Here is a 14572-nt window from a genome sequence, read left to right on the forward strand (position 1 = left end):
TGAGAGCAGGGACACGAGAAGCGTGCGTACAACCCAGTTTTCAGGGTCCGTATTTTAAATTTTGATGACTTCATTGGCATCATCCAAAACCACGCTACTTCCAGAGTCTCGGCTCAAATTTTGGTCCAGACCTAGCCCATGGACCATGGTCCACCAAAACCCAAACAAATTGGGCCTGGTGATATGGGAGTTCGATTTTGCAGCAACAGCTTGGGGGAATGATTTTGCACAAAATGGGCATCGGAGCATAGAACAGCAGTCAATCTGGCCACGCTACTGGACAGAGCAGTTAGCGTCAGTAATCTGAGCAAGCAAACAAGATTTATCCCAAGCAGGCTGCTATACAAGCAAGCAAACGAAACATGACCCTACTGCATGTTAGCTTGACCAGCCACGAGTCAGCATTGGTCGAGTTCAAATCCTGGCCGAACTTAGGCCAAGGAACCACCATAACTACATGTTTGAAAAACCGCTTAGTTGATTAGTGAGTCAACAATAAGTCAATAACCTCAGATCCGCAGCGTACAGTGATCGACATCCATGCAATCTGCTGGATGTCGATCTGCCTTCTGGCTGATACCGCGCAAACATGAACGAGAGGCACCACAGGATTCAGCAGAAACGGTACCAACATGTGACTCTGCAACAGGCAAAATTGGTGGCTGGTAGATTCTAACCAATTTGGCATGCACGAGCAATACAGTAAACAGAAATTCCACCAAATTGATAAGAGCGCTCAACAAATAATCCTGGTGATGATAGTTTCCAAAACTTCACAGGTTCACTCAGAACAAGGACTGGGTTGTTCTAGAGGCCAAAACAGTTGCCAAGCTAGAAAATTTCTATCCGCAGGGACTAATGAAGCATGTAACAGAGGATTCCACAGGATCATAATTATGCAAAATCTATTTCTTCTTGTCCGCACCACCACCACCGGCCCTGCAAACCATTAGAAAAGTTCAGCTTGTTTATGTCCATTGAGAAATTGGAAAGAATCTTGAGAATCTTCATATTTCAAATCGCAAAATTCAACAGCATTAGATAACAAAGTATAAAATAGCCAATAACATGTAAAATTCAACGGCATTCAATAACCACTACATGCAAAGCAAATGTGTTTAGTCACCGCAGTACCAGAAACAAAACAAAATTACCACTTCACTTTGCTTTACATGAAAATATTTACTGAAAAACCATTGATGGAAACAACTGAAACAAACTATTTGTGGTCAGTCAGCTATTAGCTTGACTGCCCTGGCATGATAACGGTCTTATATATTGGTATTGCCTACTGAACGTATCATTCCTTCACTGGTATGCTACCTAAAATGTGCTAAAGAATTCATCGCAAACTCATGACACGACAGAATGAAATAGAATCACAGTATAAAATGGCAAAGAGAATGTGCCGCACCTCATCTTCCTGAGAACACTAGCCATCTCCTCTCTCTTCTTCTTTGCTCTCTTGTGAGTACCAAGCTTTCTCTTGGCCACCTTAAGTGCACGCTTGTCCTTCCCAACCTTCAGAAGCTCAGTGATACGCTTCTCATAGGGGGCAAATCCAGCAACCTCCCTAATCAAGCTTCTGACGAAAGTCACCCTCTTAGTAGCTTTCTGAAATAATCCGACCAAGACAAATGCATAAGAACAGGATGCAAAACTAATAAAAACAGGACGAAGTCTTTAACAACACATATAGGAGAATAAAACAGCAGGGCCTCAAAAATTTCGTCAAAATACCATCAACTGAAGCAGTAAGGTGCATTTAGCGAGATGTTTTTAGACACAAAACCAAACTGAGATTTAGCTTTTTTTTTATGTCTCGCCGATAGATATCTGCTGCCAGGACTAGCAATTTGAAGTAATATAGTCCCCCAGATTGCCAAAGGTGAGATGAGACATGACAATCAATATAAATGGTGGGTTTGCTTGTTACTGTACAACAATGCTGGACTGCTGGTATCTTTTCCACAGGTCTAGAAATGTTTCAAACCATTGCTTTATCATGACCCATAACGTTACCGCTAAGGTTTGCTTCCGATTCATGTGTCAAATACAATGAACTGAAAAGATGCATTTAGTGAGAAGTTTTAGAAACAAAATCAAATTGTGATTAAGCTTCCACGTTATCTCTCACCAATTAATATCTGCCTCCAGGACTAGCAACATGGAGTATTGAAACCTCCAGATTGCCAAAGGTGAGATGAGGCACGAGGATCAACAAACACAAACAGCAAAACTGTTTTCAAAAAGGAGGATTACTTGTAACAGTACGGAAATCTGGTATCTTCTCATTGACCCATTTGACCTAACGATTGATCACACAATACACACTCACTTAACACCTCGAAATATAAGCAATGATGTTAGACCTACAGTTAGTTCGCTCCAAACGAGGAAAACCAAGTAAACCGCTAGGGTACTTACTCGAGCAAATCAAACATAAAACCCCACTATAAGAACGGGTAATTCAACACAGATCTAAACAAGACGCTCAGCGCATCTTCGTTACAGGTAATGTTAGCTTCTTAGGTTGGATCAAACCCGCACTTGAAATCACAAAGCGAAAGTAGTGAGAGATCGGAAGTTTGGGAGCTGAGATCCTTACCCCCTTGCGGTCGGACGGGCGAAGCGGCAGCTCGCGCTTGGTGACGATGTGCCCCTTATTGATGCCGACGAAGAGACCTGACTTGGCCGGCGTCGGCGCCATGGCCGGCTTCGCGCTCGCTCCGCTGACCTGCGACGAACAATGCAACAAACCAAATCAAATTAAACGCAACGAGGTGAGAGATTTGTAGTTTTGGAATGGGACTCGGGATGGGAGGCGGCGCTTAATGAGGAAACCTGGAATTGGTGCGAGCAAGCAAAACCCTACGCCGCCGGCTGAGTCCGTCGAGAAACCCTAGGGCAAGAGGTGTGGGATTATATATACGCGCACCCGCGGTAAGGTTTCATCTTGGGACACTAATGGGCCAGACCGGATTTAGTGGGCTCGTTTCGCTGTGCCCATGTTGGCATGTTGCTTTTTTGCTTGTCCTTTCCTTTGGGGGGATTTTTCTTTTAAAAAGGGAAAAAGGATTTTCTTTCTTTGACTCTACTCTATATATTTCCTCGTAATAATTTTAGTGGCAACCATCCGTTAGGTGTTCGTATACTTTCATTCAACTCAGCGGGGAATTCACAGGAGAAGTTAGTTTGAATTTCAAAACATATTTAAAATGTGTAAATGGGAACTATACTTACATATAAAAATTAAAATATTCAGTTGGATGATTCTCAACTACATATGTAAACTCGAATTGGCATTAGAAAATCTCTCATATGAAAAACTAGGACTAGAGATAACCTCCAAAATCTAGTTTTAACTTTTTTAGTTGTTGTGGACTCACAAGTACAAGTGTTGTACAACGGCTTATAGACTTATAGTGCACGACCCTTCATTCCAAAATTTAATAGGTTTTACTTGGTTGAAAATCATTTTTAGATTTGATCAAATTTATAGAAAAAATATATTAAGATCTAGAATATCAAATTAAATGCACAGTCAAGGAATTTTTATGATGGCACCTTTTTATGATTGATGTGATTAAACTAATTGCTGTTCTAAAGGTTGGTGTATTTTCCAGTAAACTCAATCAACGCAAAGACGATCTGACTTTTTTTTCTGTTATAATAAAGTAGCATTCTTCCAATCTAAAATATTTTGGTAGCTTGAATGAAACTAATTTGATGTTGTAGGCGTTAGTGTATTTTTAGGGCCTGTTTTACAGAGCTCCGGCTCCTCCAAAAATGGCTCCGGCTCCGGCTTCTTTGGTGGAGCTGGAGACATTTTCAAAAACGTTTGGCAAAATGGCTTCACCTATTGGATTGAGGTTGTGAAATATCCAAATTGTCCTTCCATATATTATTCTTTTAGTTTTTTTTCTTTTCCTTTCATTTTTCTTTTTTCCTCTCATTTTCTTTTTCTCTCCCTTTTCTTTTTTTCGTCCTCTCCTCCTTATCCAATCACCCCCCGCCCCCCGCCCCCCGCCCCCCTTGCCTCGCTGCGCCTCCTCCGCCCGCCTCCTTATCCAATCGCGCTCTGGTTGCTAGCCCCTCATTCTGCGTGTTCCTAACCCCATGTATTACTGTAAGCTGTACTTCTGATTCTGATCTGTGATATGGCATATTGACTCTAACTCTTATATGGTTCGGTTTGAGTTTGGTTTGAAACATTGGTTTGGATCGGTTTTTGAGGTGTGTAGTTTGGTGTGGTGCGGTTCGATCAGTGAGCAAAGTAGTAACTAATTTGGGGTGGTTATGGTCCGGATCTCAAACCATTACCAGGTTGTCGAGCTCCGTGCAAGCCGCATCGGCATAGCATGGCGTGGACGGTGCGAAACTGTTGAGACCCCCGTGGGTTAAGATAAGATAATCCAGGGAAAGCCTAGAAAGGATTGACGGCGTAAGAGCAACTCCAACAGATTGATTTTTCCCTATTCCCTTTCCACTTTTTCTCAATATAGGGGATTGATGTTGAAAAAACATACTCCAACAGATTGATTTTTCACTCCCCTTTTCCCTTTATTTTTTCTCAATCCCCAATAATTTCAATCAAATCCCGAATAGAAAGGGGAAAACCCCGTCGCCCCTTTCCTCGTCGCTCGCGTCGCCCCTTCCTCGTCGCGCGCCGTCGCCCCTCCCTGCCCGCCGTCGCCCCTCCCTGTTCCGACTGCAGCCCCCGCAGCGCAACGCGATGGCCGCCGACGAGCCCTACCAGCAGCCGTTCGCCAGCCTTCGCCAGCCCCAACCCCCTCCTGCGCCCATCCTTCACTGGGGACCGCCGCCGCCCATGGCATCCACTGCCGGGGCCGCCGGGGCGGTGCGCTGGGCCGACCTCTCCCAGGTGGCTGCCACGAGCATGCTCCCCATGGAGGGGTGGCTGGTCGCGCCGCCCATGGGCATGCCCTCCATGGAGGGGTCGCCGGCCATGTCGCCCACGGGCATGCCCTCCATGGGCACAGCGCCCCAGCTTGGGCCAAGGGAACCGTGGGCGGTCGCGCCACCTCGTGCTGCAATGATGCCCCCAAGGCCGAACGCCCCACCAAAGCCCAAGATCCCTACCACCGGCTTGGCAAAGGCAGCGAGGAAGAAGCCGGGCCCGAAGAAGAAGAAGCCTTCAACTCTGGTGGCCTCTGCTTCAACGCCGACAAGAAATTCTTCATCGTCGTCAAGCATGGCAGCTCCCAATTGTGGCACCGAGGAAGACAACCATGATGCCAACAACGTGTTTGATGGAATGTCTGCAAGGTAAATTTCAGAAGTTCCTTGCTCTGAATATATGATATGCATGAAGCCTAATAGGAATGTTGTAGCCTGTAGTCCTGCACAATTAGTTCCTTAGCTTGCTGTCACTGTACTCTGTTAATCAAATGTAACAAAGAAATGGCATGGCATTTTATTTAGATGGCATGCGGAGTATCATGTCTCTTGATATGCTGTGTCACATCAAAGATCCAGATGGCGTTGTAGATCACTTATTCACTTCACAAACACTCCTGCAATTAGCAGTCTGCAGTGCAATGAAGGAACTTTAGAGACTTGCAGTACCAGATTGAACACATTGAATGCTCTTACATTCTAGTTTACTGCAGGAAATTAAACACATCATTGCCTTTTCTTTCTCTCCTTCCTTTGCATTGTGTATATTCAAGTCAGGGATGCAATATTGATGTTTTACTGCAGGCATTGTCAATTATCATAAAATAGCCATCCCTGGAAATCCTTACATTTATGGTTTGTTTTCATTCTGGGCCAACATCTGTTAATAATTTAATGAGACCCCTGAGGCCCTGACTGCAGGAAAATCCCAATAATTTACTTGAAAGAAACTGGGTCCTCTGTGGTCCTGCCCCATCAATCAAGTAAAACATGTCAGAAATGCTGAACCCTTGTTCCCTTGTTTTACCACCATATATTTCCATGAGCTGCCTTAATTTCCATATATTTCTATTTGACTTGAGTACTTGAGTGATTCTACATCACTATATATGAGTGATTCTATCGGTGTTCAGTGTTACTTGCATCTCTATATATGATGAATTTGTTTGAATGGGCAGTGCCCAATCTTTTTCAAATATGATGGATGAAAGTGTTGAAGTAGAAAATATCTCTCTCTTCCAACCATTGCCAAGTGCTGATGAGGAGCATGATGAAGATGACACTTTGATCAGTCCAACAAGGAAAAGAGGACACAGGTCTGCCAATTATTCATCAGATGAAGATGTTGCCTTGATCAGGGCATGGGAGTTTGTGTCCCTTGATGCCATTGCAGGAGTTGATCAGAGTAGTAGCACTTATTGGAGCCGCATCTCAGAGCACTTTCACCGTAATGCCAATACAACAATGTCTAGAACAATCGGGTCACTCCAGCATCGTTGGTCTACAATCCAAGAATGTTGTAACAAATGGAAGTCATGTCTTGCCCAAGTTGCTCGCCAACATCCAAGTGGAGTCCCACTTCAAGAACAAGTGACTAGGCCATTTTGTTCATTTTGTTCATTTTGTTCACTTGATCCTGACATTTTGCTCTTTTTTGCCTTGATAAGCCAACCTCGCCCAGAAGAGGTACAAGGCCATGGATCAGCAGAAGCATAGGCCCTTTACCATGCAACATTGCTGGACATTGCTGCAAAACAATCAGAAGTGGATAGACAGGGAGTTTGAATGCCCACCAAGGAAGCCAAGGTCCAACTGTTCGTCTTCAGCTGATTTTGAAGCTCATGAGGAGGATGAAGGGACTGATGAAATGAGCAAGATGCCTGCAGGGAGGAAGAAGGAGAAAGATAGGTCGAAGAAAGATGCCGGTGGCTACAAGGAGGCGATACAAAAGATGATCGAATCAAAGGAGAAGCTTGCGGTTGACAAGGACTCAAGGTGGACGGAAATCAAGGCCATTGAGGAGCGCAAAGTTGCAATTGAAGAGCGCAAAGCAGCTGCGGAAGAGCGCAAGGCAGCAAACGAGGAAGAGAGGCTAAGGCTCAAGGGTGAGAAGGCATGGGCTCAAGCAGCTGCGGAAGAGCGCAAAGCAGCTGCAAAGAAGAAGGACGAGGACAAAAAAATCATGTTCATGGACACGAGTGCTCTTGATGACACACAAAGGGCATATGTCGAGGCCATGCGTGCTAAAATTCTAGCTGAAATACTAGGAGGCAGTGGAGGTGGGAGTGTCTTAGTGCTTCTTTGGTGTCTAGTGTCTAGTGTCTAGTGTTTGCAATGTGTTGGAGTAATGTGTATTCTGTGTTGGAGTAATAGTATTCTGTGTATTATGTTACACAGTAATACAACACTTTCTTTTCTCGGTCAGCAATGTGTCTCAGATTACTTGCAAATATTCAGTTTAGATATATTATTCTGAATGTACATTGTTATCCCTGTTTCTGCTTCATTTTTGCTAGACAAAATTATTGCCATCAGAAATGCAGGGCTAACATGTCAGGCATATGCCAGGGATGCATATTCAGTTTGATAGAGGCATCTTGATGATGTTCAGTACAGCATCTTTTTTTTGTGTGAAAATTACAGCAATTATGTTGACCAATAACTTGGAGACATCAGGTGCCCCTTCCTGATGATACTGAAAGGAGACACTGCTATGAGTTAGTTCAGAACAAATGAATCATGTCACCTATGCTAGTATTTGCTCTTGTATCAGTATTCAGTACTACTACTCAGCACCTGGTAGTGCTCTGTGCTGGGTTTGAAATGACAAGCTCGAGCTGTGCCTCAGCTGCATGACTCACAGAGTGCATTCAATTAGATTCGAGTTGAATCAACAGGCTTAAGGTAGGACAAGAGTGTGTTTGAGCTAGTCAACAGAAAGGTTACAGAACTTGTCAGCATTTGTTCTAAGAATTTGCATTCATTCTACAGGTACAGCAGAAGAGCAGTTGTACAATTATGAAGCCAAAAAGTGACAGCTACAAGAGTAGTTCAGCTACAAGAGTAATTTTCATTGCATAATGTCATTTCAATCAGGTTGCCATTTCAAACATTTCAAGCAACCTGATATTCAGTCTCTGAATTCAGAGACCATAACACTGCATCTTGTCAAACATTGCAGTTCAGGTTCAGTTCAGGTTTGCAATGGTGCATAATTTATATCTCAAACACAGTCTGCATAATTTTGTCAAACAATGCAGTTCAGAGACCATAACACTGCATAATTTATATCTCAAACATTACAGTCTGCATAATTTTGTCAAAGAATTCAGAATTCAGAGTGATGCAGAACAGTGAACAATTATCATCATTGATACAAAAAGTGAGAAATATACATTAAAACAAAAGTAGTTTCAGCTACAAGAGTAGTTCAGCTACAAGAGTAATTTTCATTGCCCATGTAGTTGCCACAAATGCTCAACAAGGTCATCACGAAGCTGGCTATGTGCCACGGGGTCTTCGATCTTTCGATGCATTTCTAGAAAATTGTAGATTCGGTCTTCATCTTGTTCGGGTTCCACAGGTGTTCCCACATGGTCATACACAAAATCTTCAGGTTGATCTCTTTCATCCTCTATTATCATGTTGTGCATGATGACACATGCTGTCATGATATGCCACAAGGTCGTCTGGTCCCAAAATCGAGCAGGGCCTCGGACAATTGCAAACCGAGACTGCAACACCCCAAAGCTCTCTCAACATTCTTCCTCTCAGCTTCTTGAACCTTTGCAAAGTGTGCTGTCTTATTACTGCTTGGGTTTCTAATTGTCTTGACAAAGGTGGACCATGAGGGATAAATGCCATCTGCGAGATAGTAGCCCATAGTGTAATCATGGCCATTGACTTGAAAGTTCACAGGTGGAGCCTTCCCAGCAGCAAGCCTTGCAAACAGTGGAGATCTGTGTAGGACATTGATGTCATTGTGAGAACCAGGCATCCCAAAGTATGCATGCCAAATCCACAGATCACGTGATGCGACTGCTTCCAAAATGATTGTAGGATCATGGCAATGCCCGATGAATTGCCTATGCCGTGCTGTTGGACAATTCTTCCACTGCCAGTGCATGCAATCTATGCATCCAAGCATCCCAGGGAAGCCTCTAGCTACACCCATTTGCATAAGTCTTGCTGTGTCCTCCTCATTTGGTGCTCGCAGGTATTGCTCCCCAAAAACCTCAACCACAACTTTGACAAAGTCCCTTAGGCTCTCAATTATGGTGCTCTCTGCGATGTAAAGCGCCTCATCAAGAGAATCAGCAGGAACCCCATAAGCAAGCATGCGCAATGCTGCAGTGATCTTCTTCAAAGCACTGTGGCCAAGGTCCCCGGCTGCATTCCTCCTCTGCTGAAAATATGGACAATGTTCTTCTACAGCACCTGCAATGCGCAAGAACAACTTCTTTGACATTCTAAACCGCCGTATGAATGTGACCGGACCAAACACAGGTTCTTCTGCAAAGTAGTCATCAAAGAGCTTTGCATCTCCTTTCTGCTTGTTCCGACGAACCACCTCATGCCCTTGCACAGAACCACCATGTTTGGGCTGCTCATTCTTTGCAAGATCAGCGAGCATTATAGCCGCCACATCATAGTCCTCATCCGATGACGAGTCATCGTCAAGCAACCTCAGGAGCAATGAGTCCATCTGCACATAACCCACAGAAAAATAAGTTGCAAAATTAATCCCTCATGGCAGTGGCTCATGCTCCAAACTACTGGATGTGTGATGGGATAATTAAGGGAGATGGAACAAGGGAGATTACTGATGCATTGCATCGGGAAAATACATTGGGTGCGCGATAATGCTTCTCTGCTTGACGAAGTGTTTGAAAAAGTACTCATGGAAGACCCGGAGGCTCCATTTTTGGTGGTCAAGAAGGATGATATTTCTTTCTCTAGAAAGAGGCCATGTTGTCGATGGATTTGTATGACTTCATGTGTTGGCAGTTAATAAGTAGTAGATTAAAGGGAAGGTTGCATTACCTCCAAAAGCTTCGGATAATCAAACCCACTCATAAAGTAGAGACGCCATCAACAGATTGCTACAGCTCATTCGTGGACAAATGGGCACCCAAGGTCGAGACGGAGGCCCAATTCCGTAAACACAAAAAAAACATCACATCAAATATTTCGATACATATATATTGTACTAAATGAAGTCTATTTACAAAATTTTTTACATGGATGAGCTGTAAATCGCGAGACGAATCTAATGAGCCTATGTAATCCATGATTCGCAACAGTGATGCTATAGTAACCATCCACTAATTATTGATTAATCATGAATTAATTAACATCATTACATTCGTCTCGCGATTTACAATCTATCTATGCAAAAAGTTTTATAAATAGACTTCATTTAGTATTTTAAATTAGTAAGATTCCAACGCAAATTTTTTTTGGGCCGGAACTGAACACGGCCGGAGACCACGGAAAAGGTAAAAGACGACGATGAGGCCGTTGTGCAGCTGCATCGCATCCTGTGCGAGCAGTCAGTCGGGTCAGGTCTGCAAGTTTGTCTATCTCGAGCCTTTCGCTTTCTTGGCCTTGTTTTGTTTAGATTGATAAAATTTTGACCGTAAAGTACTGTAATATTTTTGTTTGTATTTGATAATTATTGTTCCGCTATGAGTTAATTAGGTTTAAAAAATTCGTCTCGCAAATTATAGACAAATTGTGTAATTTATTATTTTGTTTAGTTATATTTAATACTTCATATATATATAAAAATATTCGATATTACGGAAAATCTCGTAAAATTTTAGAATTTTGAAAAAACTAAACAAGACCGAATACCAAACCGAAGGGGAACGATGGCCATCAGGCCAGGCCCATCGCTGCTCGAGCACGCCGAGTCATTTCTGGCGACCACCCGCTGATCTGCATGGATCCCTGTGCGGTCTGACGGCACAGCGTCGTCGGATCGTCGCTGCTCACCTTCACATCGGCAGCTCTCTGGGCCGGAGCCCGGAGGTTCATTCCCTGGACGGCGGCGTCTTGTGCACTGCATTGAACAGGCCGTCGTCTTTGTCGACAAACTTGATACCACGACGGGGACACGGAGGGTCTGTGTGATTCGTGCCTAAACTTGATACCACGACGGGGACACGGAGGGTCTGTGTGATTCGTTCGATTAGGCTGGTTTAGTTGGTGAAAAGTTATTAATTTTAATAGTGTAGCACATTTCGTTTCGTTGTTACTTGGCAAATAATGTCCAATTATGAACTAATTATATTTAAAAAATTCATCTCATGCTAATCAGTTAGACTATGTAATTAATTATTTTTTCAACTGTATTTAATACTTTATACATGTGTCAGAACATTCGATGTAATGGGTATTATAGAAAAATTTTTGGAGAACTAAACAAGGCCTTATTCTAGCCTGGCTAAAATATAGAGCCCGGCCAGTCCATGTCTAATATTAGCCATCAGCCTGTATTTGATTTCTTGGTCAATCCAAGCCTGGCTAGTCTAGGATTATGTTTGGTTGTTTGCACATCTGGTACAATAACTGTATCTGGGCACTTCGGTGAAATTACCAATCTCATTCCTCTTTCTCTCACCCCCGCTTCATGATTCTCCAGCCTCCAGACAGCAAGTGCCCAAGCGCCCTGATGATGGCGCCGGCGATGTCCTCCCTCCGCAACCTGCTCGCGCGGGAGCGCGTCGAGGAGGACGACGCGCCGGCGGCCCCGTGCCGCGCGTCCCGCTCGCCGCAACGGGTGGCGTCGAGGTCGAGCATCGGGGAAGCAGGCCACGGAAATTGACCCGAATTGGACATCCTTGCTGCAGAAAACATCGAATCTTGAGCCAGATGTCTGGCACCAAGGCCTGCAATTAAACCTCACCGCCGAATCAACAAGGCCACCAAGCCTGAATCAACGCGAAATTGGAGGGAACAGACCGGTGGTCCTCGCTAAATTGAGGCCGTGTTTGGATGTTTTGCAAAAAAAATTATGCGATGGAATCTTGCTAATTTGAAGTACTAAATGAAGTCTATTTACAAAACCTTTTGCACAGATGGGTTGTAAATCGCGAGACAAATCTAATGACGCTAATTAATCCATGATTAATTCATAATTAGCGGATTAAGTAGGCTCATTAGGTTTATCTCGCGATTTACAGCCCATCCATGCAAAAAGTTTTGTAAATAGACTTCATTTAGTACTCCATGCATGTGTCGAAACATTCGATGTGACGTTTTTTTTGCGTTTACGGGGTTTACGGGTTGTGATCTAAACTGGGCCTGAGAAGAGCGCACCGCAATTATAGCTCAACTAGTCTATCAACCTGTGCTCCCGCACCGAATAGTTAGAGATATCTAATAATTATCTATCTCACGTTCTCTTTAACCAATTAAATATTCTAAATCAGTAATGCAAAGATACATACATATTTATTATTATATAATTGTAGTAAATGTGATAGGTTTAGTTACTAACAATTTTCTCACTTTGCATCACACCTTCATATATGTTCACTTTGTTTGAGCTATGTGAACAACATGAAAATTGGTATTCTTATTTTTTCTCTTGTACATGAATATATCATGGTTAGTATATATGTTTATATACATAATAACATAAATAATGTATTAATAATGATAGGAATAGTAATTTAGAATTTTATATTGATGCGCTTTAAGATTTTATTATAACAACATAATTTTGTTTCAGATTTGGAGTTGATTTTAACTTTTATTATTTTATCATTGGATAATATATATGAAAATTTAAGGATTATTTAATATTATTTTATAATGGCATAAGTGGGTAATTTACATAAAGATTAGAGAGTTACTTTAGATTATTTTTTATAATGACAGAGGTGGGTAATTTAGATACATGTTTAGGGGTTACTTTAGTCTATTTTTATAATGACAAAGGTGAGTAATTTATTAAAAAAATAACATATTCAATGACTATTATGATTAGAGTTGTCGAATTGATGGTCGGATGTTTCTGATTTTTATAAAAAATTATAAGATTTTTCTATTTTTTTAGACTGTCCATCTAGGATCCTAGATGGCTTCACCTGGAGGCTTAAAAAAAGCTCAATAATTATTAGTAATAGTAAGATGTCCGGCACTTGTTGGGCTCGGGGTGCACGGAGCCACCACGGCCACGACTATGCTGGTCGCAGCGAGCATCGAGCGCCTCACTGTCAACGGCGCGGGCCCGCGCGATGCCAAGATCCCGACCCCCACCACCGCCGCATGTGGGAGCCCGACCTCCACCGCCATGAGCGGAAGCCCGAGCTCCGCCGCCGCCGCCGCGGGGGGGAGCAGGAGCCGCGCAAGCGGGGCCGGTGGGCTCCTTCGGCCCGTGCGTGTGGGAGGCACGTGAGCTGGCTGTCGGTGGAGCTCCCTCGGCCGACCGAGAACGTGCGAGAGTTGTGCCAGCGGCCCCCCGCGCGAGCTGGCCGCCGATGGAGCTCAACCGGCCGCGCGCCGGCAGAGCTCCCATGCCCGCACGTCAGTGAGACCCACCAGCACAAGCGGGGTTCGATGAGCGCGCGAGCTCGCTCCCCGGCATGAGGCGTAGTTGAGCGAGAAGCGGAGCAGAAGGTATGGGGCGACGGGAGGAAAGGAAGGTGAGGAAGCCGCAGGGGCGGGCGTACACGGGTTAGACGGAGCCTGGCCCGGCTTGTACGCGGAATTTGGCCGCACAAGCGGAGCCAGGACACGAGCCTCAAATTGCACAACGGGAGCCTGGCTACCGGGGATATACAGCTAACCAAATATGAGCTTCTTAGTCTACTGAAGTCTAGTTGGGGATTATACACTCAATCAAACAGACCCAAAGTAGAGTAATACTTTTTTTTAATCACAGAGTAGAGTACTTGACCGGAGCAAACCCATTCCGTCCGCAGCGGTGCCAGCCCCATTTACTTCCGCATGCGAGAACCGAGTCCTGATCCCGACTGCCAAACCAAGAGTCAGTGGCGGATCTAGAAAAAATATTAGGAGGGGCTTATTCACTTCATCTTCTACCTATAGAAGTTCGCTTATTCACTTCATCTTCTACCTATAGAAGTTCCTTTCAAGCTTCAATGGCTAAAAATTCATAGGAGGGGCTTCATGCATCTAGCATAGGTAGGAGAGGCACTAGCCCCGGCTGACCCGGTGCTAGATCCGCCCCTGCCAAGAGTCAAAAGCTTTCCGCACGCGAGAACCGAGTCCTGATCCCGACTGCCAAACCAAGAGTCAAAAGCAGTGGCGGAGCTAGAAATACATTGTAGGGGTGCTATTTTCAGCGTTCGCAGGATGCAGTGGTAGAGCTAGAAATGAACCGGTTGAAGCTCTGTTTTTCAACGTTCATAGGGATACATTGTGGTCTGCAACTTATTCCAAATTGGATGAGTTGTACACGAGATAGTCCTTCAAGGCTTTAATTTTGCATATGATTTTATTTGGACAAAAGGGGGCCACAACCCACTCTTGCTGATACGTAGCTCCGCCGGTGGTCAAAAGCTTTTCATGGATTTCTACGTGCCTGCGTGGCATGGGCATGGCCTACCCTAGATGAGTCCGGAGCTCACCACGTCGTCCCAGACTCATGGCTCTCGCCGCATGTTCTTCTTCTAGATGC

At 44.1% G+C, this 14572-nt stretch overlaps 2 protein-coding genes across 2 annotated transcripts; both read right to left on the minus strand.

Annotated features, from left to right (window-relative positions):
* Positions 1–648: 648 nt before the first annotated feature.
* On the minus strand, positions 649–2978 carry LOC120708613 (60S ribosomal protein L36-3-like). The gene is made up of 4 exons (XM_039993964.1): positions 2845–2978; positions 2609–2737; positions 1415–1614; positions 649–939 (listed from the first exon to the last, which is right to left on the minus strand). The coding sequence occupies exons 2-4, from the start codon at positions 2708–2710 to the stop codon at positions 906–908; spliced, it is 336 nt and encodes a 111-aa protein (XP_039849898.1). The 5' UTR covers positions 2711–2737; positions 2845–2978; the 3' UTR covers positions 649–905.
* Positions 2979–8587: 5609 nt separating this feature from the next.
* On the minus strand, positions 8588–11724 carry LOC120710253. Its single transcript, XM_039995898.1, has 3 exons — positions 11546–11724; positions 10918–10984; positions 8588–9625 (listed from the first exon to the last, which is right to left on the minus strand). Exons 1-3 carry the CDS (start codon positions 11722–11724, stop codon positions 8588–8590), a joined length of 1284 nt encoding a protein of 427 aa, XP_039851832.1.
* Positions 11725–14572: the final 2848 nt, after the last annotated feature.

Source organism: Panicum virgatum, chromosome 5K, assembly GCF_016808335.1.
Source record: "Panicum virgatum strain AP13 chromosome 5K, P.virgatum_v5, whole genome shotgun sequence".
In the NCBI taxonomy this organism is placed as follows: Eukaryota; Viridiplantae; Streptophyta; class Magnoliopsida; order Poales; family Poaceae; genus Panicum; species Panicum virgatum.

What these genes read in the sequence shown, in the direction of transcription:
- LOC120710253 (XM_039995898.1), bottom strand. Translation starts at nt 11,724, where the DNA reads ATGCTCGACCTCGACGCCACCCGTTGCGGCGAGCGGGACGCGCGGCAC. An exon ending in TGGAGAATCATGAAGCGGGG is followed by an intron (nt 10,985 to 11,545) that starts GTGAGAGAAAGA and finishes TGTTCAATGCAG; the next exon opens with TGCACAAGACGCCGCCGTCC. An exon ending in AGAGAGCTGCCGATGTGAAG is followed by an intron (nt 9,626 to 10,917) that starts GTGAGCAGCGAC and finishes GGTTATGTGCAG; the next exon opens with ATGGACTCATTGCTCCTGAG.
- LOC120708613 (XM_039993964.1), bottom strand. Translation starts at nt 2,710, where the DNA reads ATGGCGCCGACGCCGGCCAAGTCAGGTCTCTTCGTCGGCATCAATAAG. An exon ending in GCCCGTCCGACCGCAAGGGG is followed by an intron (nt 1,615 to 2,608) that starts GTAAGGATCTCA and finishes GGATTATTTCAG; the next exon opens with AAAGCTACTAAGAGGGTGAC. An exon ending in AGTGTTCTCAGGAAGATGAG is followed by an intron (nt 940 to 1,414) that starts GTGCGGCACATT and finishes AATGGTTTGCAG; the next exon opens with GGCCGGTGGTGGTGGTGCGG.